This window comes from Felis catus, chromosome B3, assembly GCF_018350175.1.
Source record: "Felis catus isolate Fca126 chromosome B3, F.catus_Fca126_mat1.0, whole genome shotgun sequence".
Lineage (NCBI taxonomy): Eukaryota > Metazoa > Chordata > Mammalia > Carnivora > Felidae > Felis > Felis catus.
Genome location: NC_058373.1, coordinates 9,127,991 through 9,147,695, shown reverse-complemented (window position 1 = coordinate 9,147,695; position 19,705 = coordinate 9,127,991). Strand labels below are relative to the sequence as shown.

General features: G+C 41.1%; 1 protein-coding gene across 3 annotated transcripts in view; it reads left to right on the top strand.

Moving 5' to 3' along the window:
- The window catches only part of AGBL1 (AGBL carboxypeptidase 1), an 843,888-nt gene that overhangs the window by 169,954 nt on the left and 654,229 nt on the right, over positions 1 to 19,705 (top strand). For all 3 annotated transcript variants that reach the window (XM_045058839.1, XM_011282742.4, XM_045058840.1), the window contains exons 14-16: positions 1,613 to 1,761; positions 3,237 to 3,324; positions 19,067 to 19,211. In XM_045058839.1, coding sequence (XP_044914774.1) covers positions 1,613 to 1,761; positions 3,237 to 3,324; positions 19,067 to 19,211 — 382 coding nt within the window. The remainder of the gene's footprint in view (positions 1 to 1,612; positions 1,762 to 3,236; positions 3,325 to 19,066; positions 19,212 to 19,705) is intronic.

The window sequence follows — 19,705 nt, the reverse complement described above, 5'->3', positions numbered from 1 at the left end:
GTCACCCAGGCACCCCTTCCTGAGGAGTCATTTTTGAAGTTTTCCTGTTTTTTGGGGGGGCAGGCGAGCGGTGATCCTTTTTTGTTTGTTTTGTGCATGAACTGTTTTAAGGAAGCCCAACATATAAGACAAATATAAGTTGAGCTACTTTGGCTGAAGAAGAGAAAGGCAATTATGTTGAGATTCCTTCTCCACCTTCTCTTTTCATTACCAGCTCAGCTTCTAACTTCTTGCTATAGTGCCAGCTTTTATTACTCCTTTTCTCTATATGTCATATTTAAGGGATCCAGGAGAGAGAACCTAATCCGGGGTCTCATAGTGGTACAGTGGTCAGTCCATGATGTGCCTGTGTTGCTGATCTTTCTCTCCATATACCACATATCTGCCTTTGGCCAGAGTGTGGAATCCTAAACTGATTAGTTTTGGTCAGGGTAACAGAGTCAAATGACAGAAAACAAACCTACTTCTAGGCAAGGACTTTTTATGACCAGTTTTTGGAAAGGATTGTGGGCATAGCAGACAATTTGAGGGTCATCATCTTTCCAAATTTGTCCTCATGAATGTCACTCGGTGGATTATGCTTCATTCATTGTATGGTGGGCTGGATGGTTTGGTTCGATTGAGATGCTTAGAAGGACAGCATGGGCAGTGGACCTGTATCAGATAGCCCTACTTTTATGCATTCTGCAAAGCCCCACCCCTCCACAAATCTCACTGCAAATGCCAGGGGTCAGGGTTCCAGAGCAGCAGAGTATGAACAGATCAGGGCAAAAACATCACCCCTTCTAGAAGAGAAACTCAAAGAACATGCCAAGGGGATGGAGTGATACTATTTTGGAAAATGAACTATACCGGTAAGAATGCTGAAGTCCAAGCTGCATTGTTAATTTTGTTGCTAAAACACAAAAAAAATGATTCCCCTTGCAGATAGTGACTGAGAGGGGCCACACAAGAGTCTCCTGGGGGTACTGGAAATGGCCTGTATCTTGATCTGGGTAATTGTCAAGCAGGAGTGTCCAGATGAATTTGTTTAAATTCACTGATTCTTACACTTAAAACTTGTGCTCTTCACTGAATGTAAGTTAAATCAGTTAAAAAGGGACAAAATGAACATACAACTCCTGCCTTCCTAGTCTAATTCATGTTTGTTGCTTTGCTGGGGGTTTACACCAACTCTCCGCTTGATCTTTAAGAACAGCACTGCAAATTTAGACACTATTTCCATTTTCCATATGAGGAGACTGAGGCTCAAAAGTAATGTGTAGCATCAAATAATAATGACATATCCAACCAGATGTGATTGAATTTTCTCTGGGGTATCATGCACTTGCATTTTTTCCTACTGGAGACAAAATCCATTACAGTTTAATAAAAAGATATGCTACAGTTGCATAATTGATCCTCTTAATACCACGAGCCTGCTCTCTTCTCCCCAAATTTCTATAGCCAGTGTGTCCGATGTTGTGAGGTAAGTATGATCGTTGTAACTTACTGGCCAGCTGAGATCCTGGATCTTAGATCTGTCATCTAGAATCTGACGTTTGTAGGCTCTTCAGTGTTGGAAGTTACCTCAAAGACTCTTAGCCCTCCAATCTTGCTTCTGACTTTGCAGGCTGGAATATGACTTGCTGGTCAATGCTGATGTGAATAGCAGCCAACATCAACAGTGGTTCTACTTCAAGGTGAGCGGCATGAGAGCTGCTGTTCCGTACCGCTTCAACGTCATCAACTGTGAGAAGCCCAACAGCCAGTTTAATTACGGTATGAGCTCTTGGGGAACAGAGGTCTTCTGGCTAACACCAGGAATGATGCTCCTCTGGTTGTTTGGATTATTACTGGAAGCTCTGTTTGGGTTCCCAAAGGGTTTGAAGTTGGGCTGAATGTTTTGGTCCCAGACGTGGCAAGGTGGTGGCCATCTTATGGCAAACAACCACCATGGAAGGCAGTCTGGAAGTTCCACTCTGCTGTGGCATGTTAACGCCATACAAAACATTCCACCCCTTCCTGACTGCCTTGCCCCACCTTGAACTTTTTGAGGTCCTTGAGCACTCTCATTTATTCCTTCTCTCCATTGCCTAAATCCTACAGTAGCAAATATACTGACCTATTTGCCCCAGACAGGAAAACAGTGCAATCCAATTGGACAACGCTGATTTAAACTCCAAGAAAACATGGGGAAAGTTCAAATTCTACTGAATACCTGTGGCCATTTTGGAGGAGAGATTTAAGGGACAAATTGACTAGCAGCCCACATTTATTTTGAACATTTCCAGGAATGGAAAATTATGCGTGTTAGTGCTAGGTCATATCCTAATTTACTGAGTGGCTTTGAGTAAGGAATAAATGTTCCCATACCTCTATGTCTGCACACAGGTTACCGCCTCTATTTTGTACTGACTAAATAGACTCTTTTAAATAGAAAGAGAAAATATGAACCTCAACTCTTGCATTTGTTCTGTATGGTTGCTGTAACAAATTGTCACAAACTTGGTGGCTTAAAACAAGACGGATTTACTCTCTTACAATTCCAGAGTCCGGAAGTCCAAAGTCAGTTTCACTGGGCTACAGTCAAGGTGTCAGAAAGGCCATTCTCCCTCTGGAGCATCTTGGGGATTTTTTTTTCTTTTTTTTCCCCCCAGCTTTTTTTTTTAAAATTTATTTATTTTTGAGAGACAGAGAGAGATAGAGCACAAGTGGGGGAGGGATAGAGAGAGAAGGAGACACAGAATCCAAAGCAGGCTCCAGGCTCTGAGCTGTCGGCACAGAGCCTGACGCGGGGCTCGAACCCACAAACCGTGAGATTATAACCTGAGCCGAAGTCAGATGCTCAACTGACTGAGCCACCCAGGCACCCCTCCCCCCAGCTTTTGGAGCTAAGTTCCTCATATCCCTTGGCTTATGGCTCCTTCTTCCACCTTTAAAGCCGATAGCATAGCCTCTCCCAGTCTCTTTCTGCCTGCTTCAATCACATGGCTTTTCCTGGGCAGCTGAACTTCCCTCTCCCTCCCTCTTATGAGGACATAAATGATTGCATTTAGGGCCCGCCAGGATAATCTCCCCATCTCAAGATCTTTAATTTAATCACATCTATGAAATCCCTTTTGCCATCTAAGGTACCATTCATGGGTTCCAGGGGTTAGGATCTGGCTATCTTGGAGGGCCATGATTCGGAGGACCACAACCCTCTTTCCGTTCCCTCTTTCCCCAGCGATTAATCCTGCCTTTGTTCCATGCAGGAATGCAGCCAACTCTGTATTCTGTGAAGGAGGCTCTTCTTGGCAGACCCACCTGGATACGGATGGGCTATGAAATCTGCTATTACAAGTAAGTCACAGTGTTGCTAGCTTCCTTTCCTCTGCTCTTTCATTCTTCCTCAATTTCCTGCTCTTCACGTTGATCTTATAAACCTCAGCCATCTCTGCTTGTCTGCTGCACTTGTCTCTGTTCCGATGGCAAATGCCCTTCAGAAGTGCAGGCATGTTAAATGGCACTGGCAGTGGAACCCAAGAAATCATTTTTTTAATGTTTATTTATTTCTTTTTGAGAGAGAGAGTGTGTGAGCAGGGAAGGAGCAGAGAGAAAGGGAGACAGAGAATCCCAAGCAGGCTCTGCGCTGTCAGCACAAAGCCCAATGTGGGGCTTGAACTCATGAAGGGTGAGATCATGACCTGAGCTGAAACCAAGAGTCAGATACTTAACTGACTGAGCCACCCAGGCACCCCAAGAAATCTTTTGATTTTCAGAAAACTCACCTGTCCTCACTTAGACAAATTGAAACTCTTAGACCTTGTTGTTGTACATTAGAACTTGTACATACTCAACCTGTGGTTAGTACATCAAGCTTCAGTACCTTGACCTCTTTCCACGTATCCCGGCAAACAAAAATTCTGAGGTGTTCTGGCCTGTTCTTACTCAGCCAGTGCTTCAGTTTTCTGAAGTAGATGGGAGTGGGTCTGTGACAGATACACCTAAGGGACTACTCCTCCACAGCAAGATGATGTTTTGGAAAAAACAAAAGAGGGAGCATTTCCAGAATTCATCTTCAACCCTTGATCAGTAGCCAGTTTCATCAATTTATTCTGCAAGGTTGTAATGAAATCTAAATTATCCATATCTGTTGATAAAAGAAATGGATTCCCAAGCCATGAATTGCTCATTTGTGCATTTTCTTTTGATGGAAAGTAAAATACAAATTCGTAAGATAAAGGAAGGAGAGGAATTGTTAGGACAGGCAGGAAATAGGTAATTAATTATTAGCTCACTGCTGGATTCTTGTAAAAACTGATAGGCTAGCACTTGTTTTCTTAGATAAAGCAAGTTGTAGCTCTTTCTGATATTATAAGAGTATTATCAGACATTCTGGAGTTTAGTATTGTTATTAATAATCAAAAAGAAAGAGAGGGTATCCTCTCATGCCTTTTGGCTTTTGAGACTGAGGACAGGAGCACTGATAGATAGGAAAGGTCAGGAATTGTGTTGCTCCATCAGACACAAAGGCAGAAATCACCATAGAGATAAGTCCAGTCTACAAAATACAGAACTGGGCTGACTTACATTTGTAATAAAAGAGCATCTTCAACGCTTGATGTATTAGGATATGGACCTGGGTGATATTTTCATTATATTCTTTAGAATAACAGCAAAACGTTATAGTTTTGTTGGTATTCCATTCACCTATATGGCAATTACTCCCTGGCCTACATATCTAGCAACTGTCCGGATCTGTATATGTTCCAAAGAGGTTTAGACTAAAATTCATCTCCAGTTGGTAGAAGCCAACAGCTGCAGGGAGAAACAGTGGAAACCTAAATTTGAACCTTGGTGTGTCCTGTGAAAATAGTAACGCTAAATACACATGAAAGATCCGGCTTGCCACCTGCTTGGATCTGGAGCTTAGTTAGGAGATTGGACAAACACAACATTCAGTATTCTCTCCCAGTGGAGAAGAACTCTCCCCAGAGGCTGCTTCTCTGGGAGGCGGGGAATAAAGAGCAGGCTTGTGGGGACTGAGCACTGAGCATCTGCCAGAGAGAGAGGGAGGAAGAAGCCACACATGCAAAAGCTCAGCCTTGGCCTAAAGGAAAGCCAACATTAATGTTAATAGCTGTTAGTTAGATTCATTAACAAGACAATTGTTATGTGATTAAAGAGCAACAGAGGGGTACCATGAAAACCATGAATGTGTAATGTAATTCATTTTTCATATTGCAGTCATGAATACAACAGAGATGAATGGATAAGATTGCTACATTGTAACATAGTTTGTTTTACAATTATTCACCACATTATGTTAACATATTTCCAATAATGGGATTTAATGACAGGATAGATGTGTGTGTCTCTATTCAGCCACAACTCAGGACACCTCTCCCTATTGTAGAATGCCTTGGATTATGTAACATGTTTCTCCCTTTTAACCCATCAATGTCTTTGAGCTGATCTGCTCTCAATGATGTGTTTGCATCACCCCTGCCTTTATTCTCTCTGGTGTATTACTTTGAGAGAACGTTACCTCCTTATTTCTCCATGTTTCCAAAATGTCATCAGAAACTCAGAAGTTCTATTTCTTTTTTTTTTTAAGTTTATTTATTTATTTTGAGAGAGACAGAAAGACAGAGAAAGTGAGCAGGGGAGGGGCAGAGAGGAGAGACAGAAACCCAAGCAGGCTCTACACTGTCAGCACAAAGCTTGAAGCAGGACTCTAACTCATGAACTGAGATCATGACCTGAGCTGAGATCAAGAGTCAGCTACTTAACTGCCTGAGCCATCCAGGCACCCCAGAAGTTCTGTTTCTATTATGCTATTAAGTTCCTAGATTTAGTGCGATGTCCTAAAGGGGGTCCTAGGGTGCTTATTATACCTGAGTACATATGTGGAAGGGTAGAGGAGAAACAGACACTTGAAAGGAATGAGATACTCATTTCCTTCACAAAGTGACAAAAACAGTGATCAGTGAAGAGCCTTGTGGGTCTGGTTGTCATCAGTTTGAAAGCGATCTCCTGCTTGTTTTGATAAGATATAGTCATGCATGTACTTGTAATATAAATCTGTTCCTAAATTATTTTAATCACTTATGCATGCATTACTATACTAATATATTATGTATGTTGGAAGACATGCAAAGAGTTAAAATCGTAAATGACGAAAAAAAAGATGGAACAAATAATAACTGCAAAGGTTTACCTAGTTGTTATATCTTTATTATTTTTTTAAAAGTTTTTTGGTTTATTTATTTTGGAGATAGAGAGCGTAGGCGCATGTGCAAGTGGGTGGTGGGGGGAGGCAGAGAGAGAGGAAGAAAGAAAGAGTCCCAAGCAGGCTCTGAGCTGTCAGTGCAGAGCCCGATGTAGGGTTCAGAACCCACAAACTGTGAGATCACGACCTGAGCTGAAACCAAGAGTCAGGTGCTTAACTGAGCCACCCAGATGCCCCTCTAGTTGTTGTATCTTTTTAAAAAAAATTTATCTGTCATTTTTTAGAATTTACATCCAAATTAGTTAGTATATAGTGCAACAATGATTTCAGGAGTAGATTTCTTAGTGCCCTTTACCCATTTAGCCCATCCACTCTCCCACAACCCTTCCAGTAACCCTCAGTTTGTTCTCCATGTTTATGAATCTCTTCTGTTTTGTCCCCCTCCCTGTTTTTATATTATTTTTGTTCCCTTATTTTTGTTCCCTTCCTTTGTTCTTATATTTGTTCCCTTCCCTTATTTTCATCTGTTTTGTCTCTTTAAGTCCTCATATGAGTGAAGTCATGATTTTTGTCTTTCTCTGACTAATTTCACTTAGCATAATGCCCTCCAGTTCCATCCACGTGCTTGCAAATGGCAAGATTTCATTCTTTTTGATTGCCGAGTAATACTCCATTGTGTGTGTGTGTGTGTGTGTGTGTGTACCACATTTTTTTTATCCATTCATCCATCGATGGACATTTGGGCTCTTTCCATACTTTGGCTATTGTTGATAGTGCTGCTATAAACACTGGGGTGCGTGACCCTTTGAAACAGCACACCTGTATCCCGTGGATAAATGCCTAGTAGTGCAATTTGTGGGTCGTAGGGTAGTTCTATTTTTAGTTTTTTGAGGAACCTCTATACTGTTTTCCAGAGTGGCTGCACCAGCATTGCCACCAACAATGCAAAAGAGATCCTCTTTCTCCGCATCCTTGCCAACATCTGCTGTTGCCTGAGTTGTTAATGTTAGCCATTCTGACAGGTGTAAGGTGATATCTCATTGTGGTTTTGATTTGTATTTCCCTGGTGATGAGTGATGTTGAGCATTTTTTCATGTGTCACTTGGCCATCTGGATGTCTTCCTTGGAGAAGTGTCTATTCATGTCTTTTGCCCATTTCTTCACTGGATTGTTTTTTGGGTGTTGAGTTTGATAAGTTCTTTATAGATTTTGGATACTAATCCTTTATCTGATATGTCATTTGCAAATATCTTCTCCCATTCTGTCGGTTGCCTTTTAGTTTTGCTGATTGTTTCCTTCGCTGTGCAGAAGCTTTTTATTTTGATGAGGTCCCAGTAGTTCATTTTTGCTTTTGTTTCCCTTGCCTCTGAAGACATGTTGAGTAAGAAGTTGCTGTGGGCAAGATCAGAGAGGTTTTGCCTGCTTTCTCCTCGAGGATTTTGATGGCTTCCTGTCTTACATTGAGGTCTTTCATCCATTTTGAGTTTATTTTTGTGTATGGTGTAAGAAAGTGGTCCCGTTCATTCTACTGCATGTCACTGCCCAGTTTTCCCAGCACCACTTGTTGAACAGACTGTCTTTATTCCATTAGACATTCTTTCCTGCTTTGTCAAAGATTAGTTGGCCATACGTTTGTGGGTCCATTTCTGGGTTCTGTATTCTGTTCCATTGATCTCAGTGTCTGTTCTTGTGCCTGTACCATACTGTCTTGATGATTACAGCTTTGTAGTATAGCTTGAAGTCTGGGATTGTGATGCCTCCAGCTTTGGTTTTCTTTTTCAAAATTACTTTGGCTATTCGGGGGCTTTTCTGGTTCCATACAAATTTTAGGATTATTTGTTCTAGCTCTGTGAAGAATGCTGGTGTTACTTTGATAGGAATTGCATTGAATATGTAGATAGCTTTGGGTAGTATTGACATTTTAACAATGTTTGTTCTTCCTATCCAGGAGCATGGAATATTTTTCCATTTTTTTGTGTCTTCTTCAATTTCTTTCATAACTTTTCTATAGTTTTCGGTGTATAGATTTTTCACCTCTTTGGTTAGATTTATTCCTAGGTATTTTATGGCTTTTTGTGCAACTGTAAATGGGATTGATTCCTTAATTTCTCTTTCTGTCGCTTCATTATTGGTGTATAGGAATGCAACTGATTTCTGTGCGTTGATTTTATATCCTGCAACTTTGCTGAATTCATGAATCAATTCTAGCAGTTTTTTGGTGGAATCCTTTGGGTTTTCCCTATAAAGTATCATGTCATCTGCAAAGAGTGAAAGTTTGACCTCCTCCTGGCTGATTTGGATGCCTTTTATTTCTTTGTGTTGTCTGATTGCAGAGGCTAAGACTTCCAATACTATGTTGAATAACAGTGGCGAGAGTGGATATCCCTGTCTTATTCCTGACCTTAGGGGGAAAGCTCTCAGTTTTTCCCCATTGAGGATGATACTAGCGTTGGGTCATTCATATATGGCTTTTATGACCTCGAGGTATGCTCCTTCTATCCCTACTTTCTTGAGGGTTTTTATCAAGGAAGGATGCTGTATTTTGTCAAGTGCTTTCTCTGCATCTATTGAGAAGATCATATGGTTCTTGTCCTTTCTTTTATTGATGTGATGCATCACGTTCATTGTTTTGTGGATATTGAACCAGCCCTGCATCCCAGGTATAAATCCCACTTGGTCGTGGTGAATAATTTTTTTAATGTATAGTTGGATCCGGTTGGCTAATGTCTTGTTGAGGATTTTTGAATCCATGTTCATCAGGGAAATTGGTCTAGAGTTCTCCTTTTTAGTGGAGTCTCTGTCTGGTTTTGGAATCAAGGTAATGCTGGCTTCATAGAAAGAGTTTGGAAGTTTTCCTTCCATTTCTATTTTTTGGAACACCTTCAGGAGAGTAGGTGTTAACTCTTCCTTAAATGTTTGGTAAAATTCCCCTGGAAAGCTATCTGGGCCTGGACTCTTGTTTTTTGGGAGAGTTTTGATTACTAATTCGATTTCTTTACTGGTTATGGGTCTGTTCAAATTTTCTATTGCTTCCTGTTTCAGTTTTGGTAGTGTATATGTTTCTAGGAATTTGTCCATTTCTTCCAGATTTCCCATTTTATTGGCATATTATTGTTTGTATTTCTGCTGTGTTGGTTGTGATCTCTCCTCTTTCATTCTTGATTTTATTTATTTGGGTCCTTTCCTTTTTCTTTTTGATCAAACTGCCTAGTTATTTATCAATTTTGTTAATTCTTTCAAAGAACCAGCCTCTGGTTTCATTGATCTGTTCTACTTTTTTTGTTTGTTTGTTTGTTTCGATAGCATTAATTTCCAGTCTAATCTTTATTATTTCCTGTCTTCTGCCGGTTTGGGGTTTTATTTGCTGTTCTTTTTCCAGCTCTTTAAGGAATAAGGTTAGGTTGTGTATCTGAGACCTTTCTTCCTTCTTTAGCAAGGCCTGGATTGCTATATACTTTCCTTTTATGACCACCTTTGCTGCATCCCAGAGGTTTTGGGTTGTGGTGTTATTATATTCATTGGCTTCCACATACGTTTTAATTTCCTCTTTAACTGCTTAGTTAGCCTATTCATTCTTTAGTAGGATGTTCTTCAGTCTCCAAGTATTTGTTAACTTTCCAAATTTTTTCTTGTGGTTGATTTCGAGTTTCATAGTGTTGTGGACTGAAAATATGCATGCTATGATCTCAGTCTTTTTGTACTTGCTGAGGGCTGATTTGTGTCCCAGTATGTGGTCTATTCTGGAGATCGTTCCATGTGCACTGGAGAAGAATGTATATTCTGCTGCTTTAGGATGAAATGTTCTGAATATATCTGTTAATTCTATCTGGTCCAGTGTGTCATTCACAGCCATTGTTTCCTTGTTGATTTTTCGATTAGATGATCTGTCCATTGCTGTGAGTGGGGTGTTGAAATCTCCTACTATTATTATCAAGGAGTTTCTTTATGTTTGTGATTGATTGATTTATATATTTGGGTTCCTGCACATTTGGTGCATAAATGTTTACAATTGTTAGGTTTTCTTGGTGGATAGACCCCTTAATTATGATATAATGCCCTTGTGTATCTCTTGTTACAGTCTTTATTTTAAAGTGTAGATTGTCTGATATAACTATGGCTACTCTGGCCTTCTTTTGTTGACCATTAGCATGATAGATGGTTCTCCATACCCTTACTTTCAATCTGAAGGTGTGTTTAGGTCTAAAGTGGGTCTTTTGCAAACAGCATATAGATGGATCTTGTTTTCTTATCCATTCTGTTACCCTATGTCTTTTAATTGGAGCATTGAGTCCATTGACGTTCAGAGTGAGTACTGAAAGATAGGAATTTATTGCCATTATGTTGCTTGTAGAGTTGGAGTTTCTGGTGGTATTCTCTGGTCCTTTCTAGTCTTTGTTGCTTTTGGTCTTTATTTGTTGGTTTGGGTTTCTTTTTTTTTTTTTTTTTTCATCTTTTCTCCCCTCAGAAAGTCCCCCTTAAAATTTCTTGCAGGGCTGGTTAAGTGGTCACAAACTCCTGTATTTTTTGTTTGTCTGAGAAACTTTTTATCTCTCTTTCTATTTTGAGTGACAGCCTTGCTGGATAAAGAATTCTTGGCTACATATTTTTCTGATTCAGTGCATTTAATATATCCTGCCACTCCTTTCTGGCCTTCCACGTTTCTGTGGTAGGTCTGCTGCAAACCTTATCTGTCTTCCCTTGTAGGTTAGGGACTTTTTTCCCTGCTTTCATGATTCTCTCCTTGCGTGAATATTTTGTGAATTTGACTATGATGTGCCTTGTTGATGGTTGTGGTTTTTTTTTTTTTTTTTTTTTGAGTCTAATGGGGGTCCTCTGTGCTTCCCAGATTTTGATGTCTGTGTCTTTCCCCAGGTTAGGAAAGTTTTCCACTATGATTTGCTCACATAACCCTTCTACCCCTATTTCTTTCTCTTCCTCTTCTGGGACCCCTATGATTCTGTTGTTGTTCCTTTTTAATGTGTCACCTATTTCTCTAATTCTTAAATCGTGCTCTTTTGCCTTAATCTCCCTCTTTTTTTCTGCTTCGTTATTCTCTATAAGTTTGTCTTCTACATCGCTGATTCTCTGTTCTGCCTCATCCATCCTTGCTGCCGCTGCATCCATCTGTGATTGCAGCTCAGTTATAGCATTTTTAATTCCATTCTTGCTATTTTTTGCTTCTTTTATCTCTGCAGAAAGGGATTCTAATCTGTTTTCGACTCCAGCTAGTATTCTTATTATTGTGATTCTAAATTCTGGTTCAGACATCTCGCTTGTATCTGTGTTGGTTAAATCTTTGGGTGTCGTTCATTTGTGCTTTTTCTTTTGGGGTGAATTCCTTCGTTTTGTCATTTTGAAGGGAGAAAAGGAATTAATAAGGTAGACAAATAGAAATTAAAAAATTAAAATTAAAAAAATATTAAAATTAAAAATTACACACACAAATTGAATAGATGATGCTAGATCCTAGGTGTGTTTTGGTCTGGGTGTTGAAAGTGGTTTGAAAGATTAGAGAAAAAAAATGGGGGGGGGAGAAAAAAAAGGAAATCGTTTGAGAATTTGAAAAAATGCATACACTGAAGTAGCCTAAAATTAGATGATGGGGGTAAGATAGAATTTGAAAAAATATACACAAAAGTAAAGAATATAGTAGAAAAAAATTAAAGAAAAATATTTGTAGTAAAAATTAAAAATAAATATGAGTTTGACTTTTTTTGTATTCAAGAAAAAAGAAAAGAAATGAAAAAGAAAAAGATAAAAAAAGAAAGAAAAAAAAGGAAACCATTTGAGAATTTGAAAAAATGAATTCACTGAAGTAGACTAAAATGAGATGATGAGGGTAAAATAGAATTTGAAGAAATATACACAAAAGTAAAGACTATAGTATAAAAAATTAAAGAAAAATATTTTTAATAAAAATTAAAAAATATGAATGTTTTATTTTTCTGTATTTAAGAAAAAAGAAATGAAAAAGAAAAAAGATAAAAAAGAAAAAAAAGAAAAAAGAAATCGTTTGAAAATTTGAAAAAAGTGAATACACTGTAGTAGACTAAAAATGATGCAAGTAAAATAGAATTTGAAAAAAATTACATAAAAGGAAAAAATATAGTAATAAAAATTAATAAAAATATTTTTAATAGGAATTGAATGTAAAAATGAAGTTTTTCTCTTCAAGAAAAAGAAAAACGAAAAAGAGAAAAAAAAGAAAGGAAAAAAACAAATTATTTAAAAATTTGAAAAGTTGAATACACTGAAGTAGACTAAAATAAAGTGATAGAAGTAAAATAGAATGTGAAAAAATTTACACAAAAGTAAAAAATATAGTAACAAAAATTAAAGAAAAATATTTTTAATAAAAATTGAAAATAAAAATGAATTTTTTCTCTTTCTGTATTCAAGAATTGTAAAAGAGAAAAAGAAAATAGTAAAAAAAAGAAAGAAAATTGAGTAGATGAACTTGCTAACAAATTGAAGTAGGACTGAAATTGCTTCATTTTCCCCTAGAAGTCAGTGTATGTAGCTCTTTATGGTCCATAAACTAAGCCGGCGGTGGGACTTGTGTTCTTCACAAGCGAAGTCGGCCCGGTTGGGCGGGGCTCAGTGTAACAGCTCCGCTCTCCACTAGATGGCGCTGCTAGCCTACTGGGGCGGAGTGTTGCCGTGCTCTTAGGTGCGTGTGCGTGTGCGTGTGCGTGTGCGTATGCACATGCGCTGGAGCGGCGAAAATGCCTCCACCCAGCCACCTGGTCTGTTCTCCCGGGTCAGCAATCTCGCACTCGTCCTGTCTTCAGCTTTCGTCCACTCCCCGCTTTTTCCCTCTCCGTGACTAGGCCCCAGGCTGTACCTCTCTCCCGAGTTTTGTCTCAGACGGGCATGTTTTCCCCGGCCCTTATTTCCGAAGGACTGCGGCTTTGAGCCGTTCTGCCCCTCCGCGGGAGGGTTTCACCGAGCAATGGCCGAATGTCGGCTGCACTCAGGAACGCCTGCCGGACCCTGCTGCTGCCGGTGCCCCGAGACTGCGGCCAGGTGCCAGCTGCCCCAGAAAAAGTTCTCGAGATAGTGTAGCAGCACCGTCTCAGGGATTATGGAAAATCACAACACACGCCTGGCACCAGGCTCCACCCTTAATGACCTTGTTCCAGCACCAGCGAATGTGGCCGTTTTCTGGGGTCTGCTGGGACCGGGTGGCTTCAACAGTCTCTACCGAATGTCCTTCCAGCAGTGGAACCGCTTTTCCCCGTGTGGCCCGAGAACCTCCCGGACCCCACTCTGCTCCTGGGGATTCACCCTTCCCACCAGAGCACCGCCAGGTATCGAGCTGCGGAGTTGCAGCCTTTGCGCTCCCCTTGTTTACAGTCTTAATGGAATTAAAACCCTCTCATTTCTTCTTTCTCCTTTCTCCCTTTTTAGTTTAGTCCCTGCGGCTGTTTCCAATTTTCCGCTTTCTCTCCAGCTGCTTTTGGGGAGGGATGCTTTTCCCATATTCTCCCCCCCCCCCCCCGCTCCCCAGTCTCCATCCTCTCTCCCCTGAAAAAGCAGTTCCCTACCCTTCACGTCTTCTTGCTCCCCAAACTCACCTCTCTGTGCCACATACCTGCTGCATTCTGTGCTTCCGGTTGTGCAGATTGTTGTGTTAATCCTCCAATCAGTTTTCTAGGTGTGTAGGATGGTTCAGTGTTGGTCTGGCTGTATTTCATGGACGCGAGACACACAAACAACTTCCATGCTGTTCCGCCATCTTGGCTCCTCCCTAGTTTTTGTATCTTTATGCTATTGATAACTCAGGATATATTATACCCTTAGGGTTAACCATGAAAAATACTATTATCAGTAGCCCTTGGCGTGATTTTAAAAAGATTTTGATTAATTCCCCAGATGTCTTTAGTTTGTTTTTATACAAATAAGAATCTTTGAGAAAGGGCCAGTGTGAAAAGTACAAAGTACTGGCCATGTCCATTCTCTCGTATTTTGGGCCCTTGGTGCTTAAAATTTAGTATTGCTATCAATCTGTGGCTTCTAAGCAGAATTAAAAAAACCCTGATAGTCTGTATTGTGAGGTTTAGTTTAATTTAGGTAATATAATCTATAAATCTAAGGTAGGCTTTTGCAAACTTCACTACGTTGCCAGAAGTTAAAAGTCAAAGAATGAGGGAAGTGTGGAACTCTTCCCATACAGCCATCCTGACACATGAAACTGTAGGTGTAAGATATAATGTGGTGTGCGTATTCCAGCCCTGGAAAACAAGAATGGATAAGATTGCTCTACTGAAATTGGTTTTATAACTATTCATCCCATGAAGTTGACTTGGACGCCATAAGGACAGTAGTGTCTGTCACTGTATTGAACCTCAGACGACTGAGTTTCTTTCTTAGTATCTGGATCATAATACACTGAAGGAAAAATTCTAATATTTTCTCCTATGCACAGTTGACTAATTTGCTCCCCACCGCAGAATACCCTCTCCTCCTCTATCTCATCCCCTTCTCCCACCCACCTTGCAGACCAGTAGGCCAGAAAATAAAAGGGATTCTTGGTAAGGGGTGGGGGCAGGGCATAAAAGGGCAGCCTCCTTTTTCCACGCCTTCCATAAAAGTAAGCAAGGACAGTTTCCGTTTCTGCTTTATTTACTTCCCTGCGGCCTGCTTCTCCCTCTAACGTACACAGCCTCACACCTTTTCGAATTCTTTCCCAGCTCAGGTCTAAAGTAATTTTGGTGCCGAAGGGCAGAGGGAGGGAAGCGGCGTGCTCTGAGTGGCCGTGTAATACACAACAGCTGATCTCTTCTGACATTTATCTCCGCTCTTAAGAGGAGAGGGAACAGCTCACTCATGAAGATGAATGTCATACAGGGACTCTGCCATTGTGCATCCTTCCGAGGGATCTCAGGAAGGAGACTTGGCATTGGAGGGAATATTAGTAACGCTGCGGACACGGGGAAGCTGGTAGCATGGCCACTCTGCCTTATTAGACTCTGTTAACTGAAATGATGCACCCATGTTAAACAGAGCCAGCGCCATTATAAGATTATCTACATCCCTCTGTATCTTGGCATTTGCTCATTTCATGCATCCACAGGAAAAAAAAAAAATGACTTCCCGGCATGTTTTTAAGTACAAATGGAAATAGATTGAGTTCGCAAGTATGCATTTGTGTACTTTGCTTCTTGCTTCATTGAAGGTTTTATGATTATAAAAGTGCAGATTCTTCCTAAGACAAATGGTTCAGGGGCTGGAAAAGCAAAGCGTTTTAACTGTGGGATAACTGGCTCGATCCAATCCTGGGTCATCTTTGACCCAACAGGACCTATTGATGATCCAGCAAATCTGAGAATGCACTTGATTTTCACCAGGCTTCTTCTCCATCTCGAAGAGCAGATCAAGAAGAGAAAGTTCTTGGAATCAAACTTCTACCACTCGTGAGTGGTATGACCTGGGGCAGGTTTTTCCAACCTCAATCTCAGATTCCCCATCTATAAAATGGAGACAATAATGGCATCTCCCCCACGGAGCTGCTCCGAGGAGTACATGAAATGAGGAAAAAAGTATGTAGAAAGCTGAGAACAGTGTTTGGTACATAGTAGATGTTCAGTGAATGTCAGCATTTGCTCATAACTAGTAGAAACTTCTTAGCAGCACCAGTGACTTAAAGAGTCAGTGATCGGTTTCATTTTCATGAGCTGTCATCTGCTTTAGCTTACATTCCTTCTCTTACATTAGACTTTAAGTTTATAAGCAGCACTAACTTATAAAGACCAAACTTCACATTCTTCCTTGCTAAATTGGGCCAAAAGACTTCTTGTCTTCTTATCCATTCCCAAGACACAGGTGATACAATAAAAGAAATCTTGGTTTTGGAGTAAGCCCACTTATGGGGTTGAGTCTTGCTTACTAAGCTTTCTGTGTGGAGTTGCTCAAGACGCTTACCTTCTGTGATCCTCAATTTGCCCATCTATAGAGTGTGGATAGCAACACTTACCTTAAAAAGATATCAGTAGGATTAGAGGTGAAATATATTAGGCATTCTAATTACTACTCCTGGAGTCTTATAGGTCCATTTATTCAACAGACTCAACTGAACAGCTGCTATGTCCAGGTGGTATGCCAAACATGAAGATACACAAATGGATAAGAATAATCCCTGTCATAAAGTGTTAGCAGTGAGGGAGAGACAGACTGTGGCAAGAAGTGTGTAAAAGGGCAGATAATCAGGAAAGACTTCTTGGAAGAGGAAACCAAGGGTTTCCTCTTGGGTTGAGTCTTGAAGGAAGACATAGTCTGAATGAGGAAGAGGGAAAGGGTCTTCCGTACAAAGGAAGAGCTTGGGAAACACTTAAAATATAAAGGATGAATGTTACTACCTTGCAAATATCCCCCAGCATATTCTCATCATAACTGGGGAAACAAAAATGACTTGTGCTTAGAATCTAACTTTATCATGGACAGATTGAATTGTTGCAAGCCAAGTATTTCACTTTAGACATTTATTGAACATGTCACTATGAAGATGGTGATCTTGGGAAAGTGTGGAGGTCCCTGAAGAGGAAAGTTTTTGCTATTGGTAGAGTCATCTCCTGGTGCAGCATGGCCACCAGGAGACTCCAGTGGGGAGATGACATTTGCTTTAGGTTCAGCTAGGGTTTAGACCCCAAACCAGGGTTGTAATGGAACCTCCTTTAACAGAAACTCATTGTAAGTGGGGTAATGCCCATTTTTTCTTAAATCCCAGCAGTCTGCAACCATTATGGGGAGGGCCGGCTCAACGATGGGGAGCATTTAGTCTTGCCCATGAGAATCTTGCCCACCAAGCTACAGCAGGTGTGTGTGTGTGTGTGTGTGTGTGTGTGCGCGCGCGTGTGCATGTGTGCGCATGTCATGTGACTTCAGTGTATTTAATAGCATAGTGGGAAGTGTACAAAGAAGCAAGGTTCATGTCCAAGGAGACCACCCCTGTTGGCCCTCAGGGAAATCAATTATACCCGAGGAAAGATGCAGGTTCTGTTTCTAGTGTTAGCAGGCAAAAATCTTGGTATTGGGAAGGCACTAGGTGTTTGCTTCCACCTGACTTTGCCTTCACGAATATGCATATGTGAGCACAGGTGTGTGCTCACATATGTGTATTCTATCAGGTGAAACACTCATCCACATTTTGATTGGTTGTCAACATTTTGATCATTTTGACTGGTTCATTTCATTTCACTTGGTTGTTCTGTTGTGGAGAAGTGTAACTGATCAGTACCCGTTGTTCAGCTAGGTGTAGACCCAACGAGCATTTGCAATGGAGCCTTTTACGAGTGAAATCAGAAAGAGCATCAAAGGTAGAGCATATGTGGCTTGTGTGCTTTCTGAGCCTTCATCTGCTTCTTCACATACTTTCTAATAGCCAGAGCCTTGACCCTGGAGAAAGTACAGAACTTTGGGGAACTATGGAGAAAGTAGACCCAATTAGGTATCAAGACCCAGATGGCATCATGGGTGAAGATGCCTTGTGGAAGTTTCTAAGGCTGTAGTCACAAAGGAGGGGGGTTCTATTAATGTCATGCTAAAGAGATACAGGGAGAATGACTTGGGGCTTATACTGTAGGGGGTATCTTCTGTCCCTAGAATGACGAGGGCTCCAGGGAGCTGTGCTGGCAGAGGCTGAGGAAAGAGGAATGTGCAGGGCATAGTTTGTGGGACTGCCATTCCTAGTTTTAGAAATATTGAAAAACCACAAAACCACAAGAAATAAGACAGTGGGTTTTTTGTTTCTTTCTTTAGTGTTTGCTTGATTTTTTTTTTTTTTTTTTTTGGTGGAGGGTGGCATGTAGGTAGCAAAAAGCCAGAAAGAATAATCTGTGATTTTTACGTTTTGCAAGAACAGAGATTCATTACCTGCTATTTCTTCCCTCTCCCCATCTTTCCCCCCAATAAAACCCAAAAGCCCAATGGACAAGTAAGCCAACATTGTAAATGTTCAAAGGTGGGATTACATCTTTTGGTGTCCGGGTGTATTTTGCATCTTAATGCGGTCTTGATGATAACATTTCTCAGGAAAGCCTGCACAGCTGTCTCAGCATCAACAGGCAAGGCGCGGGTATAACTGGCGGCGTGTGGGGAAAATATTGCTCGGAATGTACTGCTGGGTGCAATTTACTTTGATACTGTTCTCTGAAGTATCAAAATTGGTTCTTCATCTTTGACAAAGGAAAATGTGTACTCTGAAGCTATAAGAAGCCAAACCACATTTGGGGTGACAAATGTATTCCTTTGGGAGGCAAGTATTGTATAGTGGAAAGAACCAAAGCTTTGCAGACAGACAGATCTGGGTTCAAGTCCCATATTGGCCACTTGCTATCCTTGCAACTTTTGACAAATTAATTGTTCTAAGCTTTTGTTTCTTCACCCACAGAATGGGTTGTTGCAAGGATAACATGAGGTGATATGTGTTAAGTGTCGAGTTGGAACTCAATATGTAGCAGTGGTTACTAATAAACTCACTTGGTGGGCAGAAGGGAAAGACAGGCTGTGCTCTATGGGATCTGGGGAGAGGCAGGGGCCTGGGGAACCCACACTGGAGCAATAAAGTGTATGTCTGCCATAGCACCTTAGGATACTCAGAATTATTCACATATCTATTTTCTAGCTCAGTGACTCTATAGGCTTCATTTTCAGACACAGCAAGGAAAGGCTCATGGCATGTATGTCACAATCAGGAGACAGATGGACCTGCCTAGATGCTCTGATTTGGCTCATGACCCGGCAGTTTCTCTGCTTTTTAAATTTCACCCACGTAGTGGTTCAAGTGAAGAACATTTTGCCAGTATATAACATGAGAGGTTTATAGCATCTGGAACCTCTCCCTCATCTTCTCTCTTCTCCTTTCTCTTTTAGAAATCATTATCGCCAGAGCACTGCTGTCACAGGGGGAGCATCTCAGAAGCATTTTTATACCCTCACCTTTGTGGTCAACTTCCCCCACAATGAGGACGCCTGCTACCTGGCCTACCACTATCCCTACACCTATACTGCCCTCATGGTAACTTCCTGTTGACAGTAGCACCCCAGCCGGGCTGAAGAGGCTCTTTGAGGTTTCCCTGGAAACATTCAGGAGACCCTCACATCCTGGGAAGCTGTTACCTTCCTAGGGGAGCCAGGCTTTGCTGTCCCTAACTTGGTGGCTTGATATCTGTGCCATCTTCTTCCCTGGGCAGAGCAGGAGGCTGGGGGCATGACCAGTGATGTTCTGAAGCCCCAAGTAGCACACAGTGCTCTTCGTGGGCATGGCATGGGCAGGAGGCATGGCCATTTCACAGGGGACTCTGTCTTTAAGAAGGATGCAGTCATGAGACTGGAGTGAGATTATCAGGTTGAAATGGGAGTAAAAACCATAAGGTCAGCCGAGAGGCAGATTTGAAGGACACCCCCCGATGGAGAGGAAGGAAGCAGAAGATGAAAGGGTAAAGATGAAGCTAGGGGACATTCCTTGCGCCCACAAGCAAACAGCAACTTAGGCTTTTCTCGTCAGTGGCT